Here is a 15,203-nt window from a genome sequence, read left to right on the forward strand (position 1 = left end):
TGCTAATCGGCCCTAACAGTCCCTGAGATCCCCCATGCCCAGGATCTCCAGGGCACTCACTCTTTGTTAGCATTCGGGGTGGAAACTGCTTGTGTGAACTGTAAAGCTGTGCAGGGGAGAAGCAGGGGCCCCGTGTGAGTGATGCTGCAAACCCTGCACTCCTCCGTGCAGCCCGCGCAGCCCGGGGCTTTGGACTCCACGGTCCTTCAACTTTTTCTAGAAATGTATTCATTTCCCTGCCCCCACCCTACCCCCTTCTCTTCTGCTGAGAAAAGCTTGCAAATCCTGAAGGGGTGGAGACCTCTTTATTTTATTCTAGTTACAGAAGGAAGGAGGGAGAGACAGAGAGAGGTCTTCTATCCGCTGGTTCACTCCCCAAATGACCACAACGGCTGATCGGAAGCCGGGAGCCAGGAGCTTCTTCCGGGTCTCCCACGGGGGTGCAGGGGCCTCCGCTGCTTTTCCCAGGCACGTTGGCACAGAGCTGGATGGGAAGTAGAACAGCCGGGACACGAACTCGTGCCCATGGGCGATGCCAGCAGTGTCACAGGTGGTGGCTTTGCCCGCTATACCATGATGCCGGCCCCTGGCGGGCTCTTTTAAAAAGCAGGGAGCCGGTGGTCCAGAGGGTGAGACTGAGATGTGGGAAATGTGCTGCCAGCCGGACTGTGTGGCCTGTGCCGGGAGTCCTTGCCCAAGCGTGAATGTCCCGGCGCCGCCCGACTCAGCCCTGACGAGCTCTCCCTGTGCTGGTGACATCGTGTTATCTCTCTCGCCAGTGACTCATAATTAAGGAAGTCAAAACTGTGCAATTAACACAGAAACCTCCTCCCTGCCCTCTTCACCTCTCGCCTCAGCGCCCCCAGCCCCGACCGCCCAGCCTGAGTCTCCGGAAACTTAAGATTTGTTTCGGGTAGGACGAGGCAGCTGGTTTCCCTCATAGCCTGATTCCACTCGCGTTACCCTGAAAGGCTGTGAGAATCTTCTCTAGGAAAAAAAAAAGAAGAAAGGAAGAAATCCCCGCCCCCCGCCCCCCCAGTCTGCCCATGGGAAGTGATTCACGGGGATTCACGGGGCTGGGGCTCCCGTGGTGCACACAGAGCCCCCGGCGGGGGGTGGGAGGGAGCCTGGGAACCCAGGGCTTGGAGAGGGGGAGGCAGAAGCTGCACAGACCTCATGGGGTTCAGCTTGGTGAAAGAAAGTGAAAAACAGAGTGACTAAGAGTCCTGTAATAAGAGTTGTTTATTTTGTGAAGTGAGCTAATACTGAAGCTTGCTGGCAGATAAGGCCTGAGAAACGGCCGCTGTCAGGAGAGGTGACTGCTCCGGGCCCTGCCTTTCCCCGGCTCTGCCCTGAGACAGGAAGCCCCGGCAGGTTGGCTTCTGGGTTTCGGTGCCACCCGGCCTCCCTGATGCCTGTTTTCAGAGGGTCCCAGGCTAGAGGGTTATCCCAACTGTCTCCAATAGTAGCTTGCTCTTTCTCTTCTATCTTTCCTTCCTAAGTTAGACTTTTTTTTTTTTTTTTTTTTTAATATATTTCATTGGAAAGGCAGAGCGACAGAGAGAGAAGGAGAGGGAGAGAGTGCTGGTTCACTCCCCAGATGCCTACAGCAGCAGCCCAGGGGGTATGGCCAGGCTGGAGCCAGGAGCTCCATCCGGGTCTCCCACAAGGGTAGCAGGGGCCCAAGTCCTTGGACCATCGCCTGCTGCCTCCCTGGATATCCGTCATTAGCAGAAACTGGATTGGAAAAGCGTGGAGCAGCTGGGGCTTGAGCCAGCCCTTGGGCTGCAGCTGTCCCAGGTGGGTTAACATGGCACCGTGGCGCCAACACCCAAAGTTAGAATTTTGATGTTTGTATGTCCCCCGCTTCAACCCGAGTGCTCAGCTTTGTTGTTTCCCCACGTGGAGCATTGTGATGTCACAGACCGAAGAAAGCCTGTCTGTCCTGGGCCTTGCGCATGGCATTTTGTCTTGTTCTCTGCAGGTTAATCTGTTTTCCAAAAGCCACATCAGCTGCCCTGCCGCAAAGCGGGAGGCCCAGCTCACCAGGCGCAAGGGGACGGAGGGGACGGGGCATCCAGACTCACCTGCTTCCTGACTCCCTCCCTGCCGCCTGCGTGAGCTTGCGGGCGGGGCCGCTGTGAACGAGGGGCCGAACCGTGTTTTGGCCTTAAGCCCGCAAAGCGTGCTGAGGGCTGCCAGCACCCTGAATGTTCCATGAGCGACCTCTTACAAGAACGAATAGACCATCTTCAGGCTTCAGTTCCAGGGGACAGAGTGCTCCTGGGACCCCAGGGACCCGCACCCCCACCTCAGGCTGGCTGCTGTGCAGGAGCAGGCAGCCGGTGGGCTGAGGACGGCACCAGCGGCCGTGTGCAGGGGCGGCCCAGGCGCTTGGCCTGCCGTGTCACTGGGCTCCCCTCCCCACCCCCAGCTGGCAGCACGGGAGGCAGAAGCAGCAGAGTCCATTCCCGAGTTCCCAGGGGAATCGGGTTGCTCAGCGAATGATATCGAGGGTTGTGAAATCCTGGTCCCAGCTTCTTCCTGTGGGCCAATCCCAACAAGGGAAAAAATGTGCTCGGCAAGAACATTCTGGAAGCTCCGAGGTGCTTGGGCAGAGCATGCGGTTCCCGTGGCAGAGCTCGCTGGGAAACCTCGGTTATCCAGAACCTGCCGGCCACCAGCTCACCTCACTAGATCTCTCCTTCCCGGCGCCAAATGCAGAAACAGGCCAATGCTGGGCATGGAGTTTAATTCAACAGCAACAGTTTCAGAAAAATTAATTGAAGGTGCTTGGCCCCAGTAGATTCAGTTTGCAGCCTGATTTCTTTTTGCTTGTAACTCTTTCTTTGACTGTAATTCCAGCTTCAGAAAGTGGCAATCACAGGACAAAGATAGTGTAATTTGTCTTTCACCCAAGGTCACCCACCAATTGCTCAGTCTTTTTTTTTTTTAAGAAAACAAAACATGGCCAGCGCCGTGGCTCACTTGGTTGATCCTCCACCTGCGGCGCCGGCATCCCATATGGGTGCCGGGTTCCAGTCCTGGTCAGGGCGCTGGATTCTGTCGCCGGATTCTGTCCTGGTTGCTCCTCTTCCAGTCCAGCTCTCTGCTGTGGCCCGGGAGGGCAGTGGAAGATGGCCCAAGTGCTTGGGCCCCTGCACCAGCATGGGAGACCAGGAGAAGCACCTGGCTCCTGGCTTCGGATCGGCGCAGTGCCGGCAGTAGCAGCCCTTTGGGGGGTGAACCAACGGATGGAAAACCTTTCTCTCTGTTTCTCACTGTCTATCTGTCAAATAAAAAAAAAAAAAGAAAAAGAAAAACATTGGCTGTCACGAAGCATGAGACCCATGGGCGGCTCCAATGCAGTGTAAGAACAGAAAAAAGTGTTCTGTTCTCCACTTACCTTGGTGGGAAAATGGACTTCCACACGTCTCACTGGTGCTGTTAGCAGGTATGGGGGAGCCACTGGGAGGCCGTGGTCGTGCTGCTTCCACTGCCAGCTGTCACTGTTCTGCGTAGTGGGGTTTCAGAGGGACATGGGGTGAACCCCAGTGTTGCCTCATCAGGACACTTCATTCTCCGAACCGTGGGCCTGTGTGGTTGGCCACCTGCAGCCAGGAGTCTCAGCCCGCAGTACCAGCACCGGACAGAGGAAGCTTTGGGTTTAGCTGTGTCCATCAGACAGGGAGGATGCTGGGTTGGGGACGACCCCGGATCCGTGTGTCTCTTGTTTGGAGAACAGCACGTGTGCTGTTCTGTGTCCTAGCTGTCCAGTGCGTGGATGAAATCAAGGCAGGCTCTCCTATTTGCCTGTTAAAAAGCAGCAGAGGCCACAGGGAAGCAGTGTGAGAGGCTTTTAAAGTCACAGCGGGACTGGGTCTGCCTTCTAGAAGAGCTGATGTGGGAGCCCTCCACCCAGCCTGAAGCCCCTCAGGCCTTGCTGTTTATTTGGAATCAGAAAGGGAAAAGAAGTCAATGTCAAGGCCCCCCCACCCCCACCCCAGTGCGGAACTCCAGAGTGGACTATGAGGATTTTCCTGCCAGGAGTGCAGGTGGTTTGTGTGTGGAGACAGTGACAGAGGCAGGCCGGGCTGCGCGTGTTGACGAGTGTGGGGTCTCGGCTCCGAGCTCAGAAACAACCCCTCTCTCTTACACGGACACGTGGCAGACGTTGGGAGACGAAACCTGTGAAGACTCAGGATCAATAAACCGAGATGGCGTCTGTGCTAGCGGTCTGGTTGTCGAGTTATTCATGTGCTCCGGGGACCACGGCAGAAAATTCGTGTGAGATGAGGATTTGGTGTTAGTTCGTGTTGTACGCACACTGACTGCGGAAGCCGCTTCTCTGTCGACAAACGTGAAGCGCTGACGTGGTTAGGTCCTGTCGTGGGTTGGTGTTCCAGGTCGGGACCAGAATCTGAGTCTCACAGCCTGGCTTCCCTTTAGGTAAAGGTGAAAAGGTTTGTAGAGACTGGAATTAAAAGATGTTATTTTGTTGCCAAAAAAAAAAAAAAAAAATGAAGTCCATGCATATGAGAACATCTTCCAAAAGTTCATGGGACATGGATCTTTTGAGAAAAAAAAATGGATTTCACGGTTTTTGGTAAGAAACTTGCAAATTATCTACGAATTTCTTAAAGCACCATTGTGTTAACTCTAGGGCCTTTGGGGAGCTGGGCCACCTCCCAGGCGCTCCGTCTCAGTCTGTTTGTAAGGTCCTTGGTGGAGAGAGTGTATTCGTCAGCTACTGTTGTGTGACAGCTCACTCCAAAGATCCAGCAGCTCCGAGTGATCACCTGTGCTTTCTCGCGCTTCTGTGGCTGCCCTGGGCTGGGCTCCATGCTTAGCCTGCTCCTCATGTGTGTACTCCAGGGTCCAGGCCACAGGGCAGTAGCGGCTGGGGCTTGGAGGGGAAGTCCCCTGGCGGTGGCAGGTGGAAATGCACAGTAGCGCCCCCTCCCTCCTGCTCACAGGCCAATGGCCCCCTAGAAGGCCCCCCTCCCCCAAGGTGGGGGGTGGGCAGAGCCACGGAGCAGAGGGCAAGGATACAGAGGGGTGACCCATTTGGCAAGCGGTGCCAGTCGCTGCCATGGCTCTATAGGCAAGTCACAAAGCTTGCCTCCTCCGAAAGGGGTCCGGAGGTCCCGGGCTGTGTATATGTATGAAGTGCCGCGGGTTTCAGCTGAACCATGAGAGTGCTAACAAATTCAGTTTGTGTTCTTTTTTGATTTTGCCCAAGTCCCTGGCACCGTGCCTGGGATGTGGTAGAAGCCACTTCTCCCGAGCGTGACACTGCATGGGATAGCAGAAAAACCACCGTTCACCCCCCAGCCCCGTTTCCCTGCACTGGACTGGGTTTGCATGTGACTCTGCCCCTTACCAGTTCCACGGCCTTGAGCTTGCCCTTGAGTTCCCTGAGCCAGGCCGGGGAGGGTGTTCTTGCACAGCAGTTGGTGCTGAAGAGATCTGGGCGCCTTTCGGGAACTTGGGTGCTGTGCTCCCAGCCTCCGCCCCCCTCCCCCCACAGCTGTGGGCGGCTGCTCCCCGGTAAAGGGGTTGGGAGCAGTATTTGCTGTGCGGAGGCCCCAGCCCCGCCCTCTGGCCCCAGGAGCTCCCTGGCAGGCTCTACCCTCACCACCAGCTTCGGGCTCTGGCTCTCCCGAGCCAATGGGAGGAAACCTATTTTCCTGCAGCAGGAAATTGTTTGGCTTAGGGAAGAATATATTGCAAGATTAAAACCTTCTGTCGAAGGAACTCCAGGGAGTTGCTGGCGACAGCCTTTTGGGGGTCTCAGGAAGCCGCGGGGTGTGGGTGTTGAATCGGGAGGGAGTGCAGAGGCTGGGTCAGGAGAAGGAGGTGTGAATAGATCCCTCTCTGTATGCAAGCATGACCGTGGTCACATCAGCTTGCAAGGAAGAGTGACCGGTGGGTTCACTTGCTGGGCCCTGTGCCCTGCAGGGCTGGGGGGGGGGGGGGAGAGGGAGGTGTGCTGTTTGCATCAGCTACCGCGTGGGGGTAGAGCAGAAAAAGAGCGAGACTTGGGCTCTGGGCAGCCCAGGCCCCGGACCAGGCTTGCGGGGAAGCTGCTGATGCCCTCCTTGCCATGAGCTCGGGGAGAGCGTGGCCCAGAAGCAGGAGCCCGGACTTCTAGAAAACCCTGCTGGGTCAGGCTGGTGATGGTGGCCCCGGTACAAGTGATAGCCTGCCCGTATCTGCAGCCTATGGTGATGCGTGGCTCCCTGTGAAGCCACTGGTACAGTCAAGATAATTAACGTAGCTGCACCCCTGAAAACCTTCCGGGTGCCCCCGCCTCCCCAGGCAGCTCCCCACCTGCTATTTGAAGATGCGTTTGCATTTTCTCTTTACTTTAAATTGCTCTGTAATTTCACATAAGCAGACCCGTGTCTGGCTTCTTTCACTCAGCATCACGCTCTTGAGATTGGTTCGTACTGTCGCGCGTCGGTATTGTTGCTGAGAGGTATCCCCTGCATGGCTGGCTCACTGCTTGTCTATCATTTGTTGATATACTTTGGGCAGTTTTCTGTTTGGGGCTCTCAGGTTCACACAGAAGCCCTTGGATAGACGCTTTCTCTTGGAAGTGCAATGAGTGGATCATACCGTAGGCTTATGTTTTTGACTTAGGAAACTTGGCGACTTTTTTGGGTCCCGTTTTACATTCCCACTGGCAGCGTGTGAGAGTTCCAGTCGCTCCGCAGCACGTGGCCTGCTCGGTCTAGTTTTCACCATTCTGACAAGCACATAGTGGCATCCCCTTGCAGTTTTCATCCACTCTTTAATTACGATGCATCACAAATTTGCAGTCTGCATGCCTTTTTATCCACTGTCCTCATTTGCCTGTTTTTTAAAAACTGGATGGTTGTCTTAATATTGAGTTTTTTGAGTTCTTTATATATTCTGGAAACATCCTCTACCGGCTGGACACGGTGCAAATGTTTTCTCCCCATTTGTGGCTTGTGTTTATAGTCTCTTCATGGAGTCTCTCAAAGACCAGAAGCCTACATTTTGCTGGAGTCCGGTTTATCAGCTTCTGCTTAACGAATGTTCTTCCGGTGCGATGGCTGGGAGATCTTCGTCTGCCCCAAGGTTACAGGTTTTCTCCTAGAACTTTCCGAGTTTGCACTCGGGACCACTGCAGTTAATTTTTGTGAAGGTGCAAGGTATAGGTTGAAGGTCACATATCTGCTTGCCCTAGTGCCCTCTGCCAAATGGACTGTCTTGTCCCAGCTCAGTGGTCTTTGGAGCTTTGGTAAAAGCCCGTCACTCGTGCACCTGTGACTCTTGGTGGACTTTGTCCAAGGTCCCCAGACCTACTTGTCGGTCTGATGCCGCTGCTGCACTGCCTGGATGACCCTAACTTCCTGACCTTTTAAAAATGGAATTATCATCCAAGTAAATTGTGTGCAAGAGGACCAGCCCGGCCCAGTGCCCACGGGGGGCCTCCACAGCCCCATTCTTCCCTCGCTGCTGGCCTGAGTCTTTATCCCAGGCACTTGTCCTGCATGGGTAGCCACCGTGGCCAGCAGGCCCTTTGTTGGGGCTTTGGTCAAACCCTGATGAGCGAATGTGGCCACTTCCCTAATCTGTGGGCCTCTGGTGGCTTTGCGTGAGAGTGAGAATGGCTGAATAGCTCTCCCTCCCCCTCACCACTTCCCAATCTCCCTTTCTCTCTCTCTCGGTCGGCCCCACGGCTCCCCTCAGCTCTTCAGAGCCAGGATCGCTGAGTGGCTGCTGTCACGGAGAACATACCGTCCACTTGTTGGTGCCTTACCACGCGTGTCCAAATGGGTCCTGAGCTTCTCGAAGTCGGGAGTGGGCCAGAGTTCCCATTTTATGGATGGGACAGCTGAGGGCCCTGAAGAGCCCGTGCCTTGCCCTGGGTGTCTTAGCTGGGAGACTGGCCCCACGTCTTGACCCCAGGCCTTCTGACTCCGAACCTGGCAGTCTTCCCTCTGCACCTCAGGGAAGAGCCCCAGGCGCTCCTCTGTCGCTCTGTGTGCTACCCTGACAGAGGAGTGTCCCTGGTCCCGGGGAGCGTGCAGGTGTGTCCCTGCCAGCCCTGCCCAGCTCCTGGGAAGGGTATGCTGCTGCCTAGTGAGCAGTCTTGCCTCCCCCTGGGACACCTCTTCCTTCTTGAGTGTCCCTCTCAGGGACTCAGCCCACCCCAGTCTGTAGGTCACGTGCACACAGATTGGCCTGGGGCCCCGCTGCCCCCCATCCCCCACATGCACAGCCATTTACTGCTGCTTGTAGAAAAATGGCAGAGCCCCTGCTCATGGCCTCCAGGCCCTGCAGAGTCAGCCCTGCCTGCCGCTCCGGCCTCCCTGCAGCCAGCTGCCCTGCTCTGCTTTCCACTCACTCTGGCCTTCCTGCCGTTCTTCCTATGTTACCATGTTGCCCACCCTCCACAGGACCTTTGCACATGCTCCCCCCACCCCAAAAGTCCTTGTCCCATACCTCTTTGGTTGGTTCTTGCCTATCCTTTGGACCTTTAGGCCAGCCATCACCTCCGCGGTGCTGTGTCCATCCCGTCAGCACAGTGGGGTCCCATGGGCATATACCGTTAAAATGTAAAGATTGATTGATTTGAAAAGCAGAGTTGGAGAGAGGATCTGGAACTCCATCTAGGTCTCAGATGTGGGTGCTCTCCTCTGCTGCTTTCCCGGGCACACTAGCAGGGAGCTGGATCCGAAGTGGAGCAGCTGAGACTTGAACCAGTGCCTACATGGGATGCTGGCATTGCAGATGGCAGCTAACCCGCTGCCCACACCGGCGGTCCCTGGCATACACTGTGTGTGTGTGTATGTATGGTAGGTCCCTGTACTAGCTTGCACTGCAGCTGTCTGGTTATTTGATTGACAGCAGTCTTGCCCACTGGACTCTGTAACCTCCAGGGGAGCAGGGTCTGCTGCTCCGCTTGTCTGTTGTGACCACGAGGTCACTTTCCCAAACCAAATAAGGCCTCCCCTGCCTCATCCCCTCTGCCACTCCCGAGTCCCCCTGGGGCCCCCCTTCTGCGGATGCAGTTCATGGGGGTCGGCTCTGAGTCTGCCCTTCCAGCAAGCTTCCTGGGATCCAGCTGCAGGTCAGGGGTCACGCTTGAGCTGGGGACGCTGGATTATAGCCGCTGTTGAGGCCAGGTCGCCAAAGAGGCCAGTGCTGGCACAGGGCATTTGCAGGTGCGTGCTGTTTCCGCTCACCGTATGCGTGGCCCCTGTGGCCTTCACACTCGAGTCTGAGTCTCGGAAGGAAGCCAAGGACCTCCCGAGGGGCCTGGCCTGTGGGTTTTGCCGTTTTAAACTCACTCCCATTCCCCCATTTCCTGCTCTGCTTCACCCCACAAAGCACACGAGAACGGGAGAGAGAGATGGGGGGACTGGGAGGATGTGAGAGCCCTCCGGGTAGCAGGTGCATTCTGCTATCCCTCTCGCCGTCGGCCGCTGTGGCCCTCGCCTCCTCGTCTCGTTGGCTCCTGTCCCCTCTGCACCTCCACCAGACGGGTGGCTCCTGGCCCTTTTCCAGTGCTGTGCCCCTTGCAGGGTCCCTGCAGAATGCACTCTGAGGGCTGGTGGGGGCCACGCCCACACTGCCTGCTGGGGGCAGTGTACTGGTTTCTGTTTTCTCCTGGGGTCCTTCCAGCTCTGATTCTCTGATCCCCGGGACCTCAGCGGCTGGACGGTGAGCGGGGGGGGGGGGGGGGGGGGGGGGAGGCAGCTTCCTGCTGAGCTGCCAGCAACCCGGCTTCAGAGAAGGAAGCCCAAATCCACATGGCCCTCTCTTCCTGCCCTGCCCTGCAGGTCCCTGGATGGCCGGCTGCAGGTGTCCCATCGGAAGGGGCTCCCTCACGTCATCTACTGCCGCCTGTGGCGATGGCCGGACCTGCACAGCCACCACGAGCTGCGGGCCATGGAGCTCTGTGAGTTCGCCTTCAACATGAAGAAGGATGAGGTTTGCGTGAATCCCTACCACTATCAGAGAGTGGAGACGCCAGGTACGCCCGGCCTGGGCCATCAGGGCTGGCAGGGGCGAGTGGGAGGGTCTGGGGTGGGCTTCGGGGTGCAGGGCTGTGGTGGCAGCCTGGCCCCGGGCCCTGAGCGGGTGTCTGCTGTGTCCCCCCCCCCCCCCCCCCGCCCTGCTCCGGGCAGTTCTACCTCCTGTGCTGGTGCCACGCCACACGGAGATCCCGGCCGAGTTCCCCCCGCTGGACGACTACAGCCATTCCATCCCTGAGAACACCAACTTCCCCGCGGGCATTGAGCCCCAGAGCAATATTCCAGGTACACCCCCGGGGCGGGGGTGGGGGGACCCCCGACTCAGGACCGCATCCCTGTGGGGAGAGAACCCGTGGCCTCAGCTCCCCGCTCCCTAACGATGCTTTTCTTGGCACGGCTCAGCGGCGTGACCCTTCCGCCCAGCCTCGGCGCAGTCATTTATTTTGGAAGCGGAAATAGCAATGCCGTGTTTCTCTCACCGCCCTCGCGGCCCTGGCGGGGCTGCTGCTGGGGCGGGATCCCATCGGGCGGCCCGGCAGCCAGGAGGGGAGCAGCGCTGTGAGTGCCCCTGGCCTTCACGCCCGGGAGGCCCACTTGGAGCGTTTCCTCTGCCAGGAGCACCCGGCTCCCCTGTCCAGAGGGCTCTCAGTTTTTTGTGGGCTTTTTTTTTTTTTTTTTTTTGGATGCCCCTCGTTTACATGTGAATAACATATGAATCACCAGCCCTGGCAGCCTCTTGGAAGCCTGCGCTTGCTGGGGCCGCGATCCTGCTGCCTGCCTTGTGGAGCCTTGGCATTCAGACGTGGCTTCCACGGCTCAGTTTTCTGCGCTGAGGCCGGCTCCAGGCCCGTGTGCTTGGGTCAGCGCGTTAGGGAGCGACCCACTTCCCAGCCCGGCACAGGTCCTCCACAGGTGGTGCTGCTCACTCAGGGGGTAAGTCCGGAAGCCTCCCTGGAGGAGGCGGGGGCTTCACCTGATTTCGAAGGGTGGGAAAAGTGAGCTTGGCAGGGGCAGAGGCGGTTACAACGCAGGTGGGCACCTGTGGTGCACTGGTATGGGGACAGCAAAATCCAGGGCTCGTGCCCCAGCACCCACCCGATGCTGGCACAGTGTTGTGAAAAAGAGGCCTTTTAATGAACCAACTTCCTTCTGATTGCCAGAGACCCCGCCCCCTGGCTACCTGAGTGAAGATGGAGAGACCAGCGACCACCAGATGAACCACAGCATGGACGCAGGTCAGTCAAGGGGGCAACAGGCTGCCCGCCTCCGCTGGGGTCTCGCCCTCCCTTTCTCTCCCCGCCCCCTTCCCCTCACCCCCCTGCCTCCCGTCTTTCTATCCAGTATCTATAGAGTGAGTTCATGTGGGACCAGGAGGAGAGAAGGAGGCTGAGCCGCCCAGAGCTGGGGGGGGGGGGGGGGGGGGGGGACTCACGCAGCCACCACCAGCTGCAGGGCCCTGCTGGCATCAGGGCCACCAAGGGGCTTGGGGAGGGAGCAGGACTGGCAGGGGAGGGGTCTCCTGAGTTGGGTCTTGGTGGGGTATAGGTATGAGGTGGGCTAAGAGTGTAGGGAGTGGGGAGATTCTGGGCACAAAATGAGCTCAGTGTGGCTTCCAGAGAAGGGAGAGACAAGAGGGCCACTTGGCATTGGGTCTGGGCTCTCGGCTGGGTCTGCACCTCGCTGAGGTGTGGCCGTGGGCAGGTGGACTCCATCAGCTCAGGAGGTCCGGGTGAGGCGAGAGCCTGAAGGGGAGGCGGGTTTTTCTTTGGCTGGCTGGCTGGCAGAGGCCCCTGAAGTCAGCATTTCTGAGCAGTGGCCAGAGGAGATGGGTGGCTCCCCCGGGGGGGCCCTGGCCTGGCTCTCTGCTGCGTCCCTGGGTGTTCCCCCCCTCCGTCGTTTGCTGTGGACCCAGTTGGCTCCAGGCCAGCAGCTTCTGGAGTTGCCACTGAGAGTGGCTTGGGGAGGAGGCTGCCCAGCAGGTGTCCTGTTCTGGAAGGGGAGCCAGAGCTCAGGAGAGAGAGCGTGGGACTCTAGGGAGAAGAGCAAAAGCAACTCAGATACACGTGCGTCGTGGACGTTGCTGCTGGCCTCCAGCCTTCAGGGGAGGCTGGCACGGGGAGCAGGCCAGCCAGGCAGCATCTCGGCTTCCCTCCCTCCCTCCACCTGCTGAGTTTCCTCTCCCTCTGCCTGCTCTTGGGCCTCCCTGCCACTGCCCACGTGTGCAGTGCCTGCTGTTACAAAGGATGCAGATCAGAAGGGACGCTCTGTGCGCGGCTTCACCCTCTGCTCTCCCTCCTTCCGCTTCCTCTGCCTGCTTCCTGCCCCCTTTCCCTCCCTCAGCCTCTATGCAGGGCCCTGTTGGGTGCATTAATCAGATCTAGCCAAAGGCTTGCGGCCGTCTATCTGCCAGGCTTCAGTGGGTGGGGCTCCTCAGTTACACCCCAGAGCAGTTGCTCAGGGCCTGGCCTCCCTGCCGGCTGCCAGTGCTAGGGCCTCTGGCCCCCTGCACCTCCAGCCCCGTCCACGTACACAGCCATTCAGACCAGGGAGGAGGTGCCACAGCCTTCCTGGGGTTTATGATGTCAGTTGCCACAAATCAGGAAGCAAAAGTTTATTGAGTGCCTGCTGAGTACCCAGTGTAAGCATTTCTATATGGCCAGTCTCAACTTTTTAAAGATTTATTTATTTGAGAGGCATAGTAAGAGAGAGAGGGAGATAGAGGTATTCTGTCTGCTGGTTTGCTCCCCAGATGGCCGCAACGGCCAGAGCTAGGCAGATCCGAAGCCAGGAGCCAGGAGCTTCCTCCAGGTCTCCAGAGCGCTTGGGCCATCCTCTGCTACTTTCCCGGGTGCATTAGCAGGGAGCTGGATTGGAAGTGGAGCAGCCGTTTTGAAGCTTATCTTTAGGGCTGAGTCGGAGCAAAATCAAAGACCCCCTGTGAACAGCTGCGGACGGCCCAGGTTTGAGGCGAGTGTCGGGCTGGCAGCAGGGGCTGGGGGATCTCAGGATGGACCTAGACCCCACAGGGCGGTTAGTAAATAAAGAACCCTCCGCTGCTTTGTTACAGCGGGAGCAAGAGTGGGCAGGCAAGAGGTGGCTCTGGGGAAGATGGCCACTGGCTTTCGTTGCAGGCTGATCCCTGTGTGCCCGTGAGAGGTGCAGGGAAGGCCTGGGTGGGTGGGGCTTCTCCCACGCGCACCCTCCTGTCCTTTGTTCAGCTGGGGACAGGAGCTTCCTGGGCCTGTCCCCTTCCTGGGGGCGTGGTCACAGGGCAGGTGCATAACTTAAAGGAAAAGGGGCGGAGAACCCAGCAGCAGCCAAAGCCATCAGGTCATGGAGATCTCCGGGGTCACCCGTGAGGCCCGTTCGTTCCACGGACCCAGGGCGCGGGTCCCGCCTTCTCCTGCAACGTGGAGCCTCAGGCCAGGGTGTTCTTCCTGCCAGCTTGAGCCCTTCCTTGTTTTTTCGTTTTTTCTTTTTCTTTTCTCTTTTGGCATAAAGAGAGAGAAGAGCGAGATTCCTCCCATCCACTGGTTCACTCCCCAGATGCCTGCAACAGCCTGGACTGTGCCAGGCCAAAGCCAGGAGCTCCATCTGCGTCTCCCGTATGGGTGGCAGGGGCCCAAGTATTTGAGCCATCCCCTGCCGCCTGGCAGCGTGAGTGTTAGCAGTAAGCTGGAGTCAGGAGCTGAGCTGGGACTCAAACCCAGGCGCTCTGCTGCAGGGTGAGGGTGCCAGATGCCCCGTTCTGATGGAAGCGCTCCAGGCCAAGTGTCCCTAACAAAGCCTCATAGCCATGTCTTGCCTCGCAGGTTCTCCAAACCTGTCCCCGAATCCGATGTCCCCAGCACACAACAACTTGGGTAAGTACATCCTGGTCAGCACAGGTAGAATCCCCTGGAGCTGTAGCCCTGGCTGGTGGCCAGCGTGCGGAGGGGGCTCAGAAGGAGAGTGTCTCCCCCAACCCCCGACCCCTCCTAGGCCCAGTGCAGTCCACGATGTTTCTGGTGGCCGTGGTCCTGCCATCACCCTAGAGCGGGGAAACCTGAGAACAGCGGTGGCCAGAACGGCAGCCGTGTGCTGGGGCCGCGTTTCCCTGGGAGGAGGTGGGTGAGACGCGAGTGAAGGAAAAGGGCCCCCAGCCCGAGGCCCGGGAGGGCAGGGGCCGTGGGCAGCCCAGCACCCAGGCGTGGGTTGGTGCAAAGCCTCCCACAGCCATGCAGATTCCAGAGAGTGGCTTTCGCAGACCTGTTTCCCGTGCACGCACCAGGATGTCCTGTGTTCATCTTACAGTTCTGTCACTGTTACTCAGGCGCAACACGCTGGTAGGAGGAATTTGCAAACAAGCAAGCGTGCCCATCTTCCCACCACCCCAGCACAACCGTCCTGGTTTCGTCACGGCGCCTCTCTGTGCCATGGGGACGGCAGTGCGGGGCTGCGTTCTTCACGCTCGCTTCTCCTGGTGTGGTTTTGTGAGCGAGCATCCGTCCTTAGGTGCCGGGTTATGGCTCTGCGTTATCTCGCAGTGTTTCGGAGCAGCTGGGCAGCGTATCCATAGCAGCGCGGGGCTCTGGGATGGTGTTTCCAGGATCCCCTCTCCTAACACCAGGAGCCACCTTCGCTTCTCCAGCTTCGTGGGATGTCTCGTGGCTTCGGCATAGAGCGCGGGGAAGGGCTTGAACCAGATAAAATACCTGTTTTGCTTTTATGGAAGAGGATTTTAAAAAATCATTGATTGGATAGGCAGAAAGACAGATCCATCTTCATTTGCTCACTTATTTTCCAAATGCCCACCCCGGCTGAAGCCAGGAAGCCTGGAGCTGCCCCCGGGTCTCCCACACGAGTGGCAGGGGCTCAAGTGCTGGAGCCGTCCCCTGCTGTGGCCTCCCTCGATGCACGTGTGCAGGAGGCTGGAGTCGGAAGCAGAGCCGGGACCTCTCGTGTGGGGTTCAGGCATTCCAAGTGGCATCTTAATGGCCGTACCCACCACCCGCCCTGAGAATTTTTTGTGTTCTGGTCCAGTAGTTTTAGATGTGAGTTTGATCCTGCTTTGGGCTTTATTCGGTGGAACTGATTTTTGTGGCTCAGGGAAAAGCCAGGGTGGATGTTGGGAGCTTGGTGAGGGAGCCTGGATTGGCTTGGCTTTTTGTGCCCCTTTGTTTGCAACCTTGATTGATAGTGCGCGATAAA

The 15,203-nt window shown here is 58.0% G+C and overlaps 1 protein-coding gene across 2 annotated transcripts in view; it reads left to right on the forward strand.

Moving 5' to 3' along the window:
* The window catches only part of SMAD3 (SMAD family member 3), a 110,576-nt gene that overhangs the window by 77,835 nt on the left and 17,538 nt on the right, over window positions 1-15,203 (forward strand). Inside the window, exons 2-5 of one of the 2 annotated variants that reach the window (XM_062206190.1) lie at window positions 9,819-10,012; window positions 10,167-10,298; window positions 11,174-11,248; window positions 13,826-13,876. In XM_062206190.1, the coding sequence (XP_062062174.1) occupies window positions 9,819-10,012; window positions 10,167-10,298; window positions 11,174-11,248; window positions 13,826-13,876 (452 nt within the window). The remainder of the gene's footprint in view (window positions 1-9,818; window positions 10,013-10,166; window positions 10,299-11,173; window positions 11,249-13,825; window positions 13,877-15,203) is intronic. The other variant, XM_062206191.1, reaches the window with a different exon arrangement.

Source organism: Lepus europaeus, chromosome 11 (genome assembly GCF_033115175.1).
Source record: "Lepus europaeus isolate LE1 chromosome 11, mLepTim1.pri, whole genome shotgun sequence".
Lineage (NCBI taxonomy): Eukaryota > Metazoa > Chordata > Mammalia > Lagomorpha > Leporidae > Lepus > Lepus europaeus.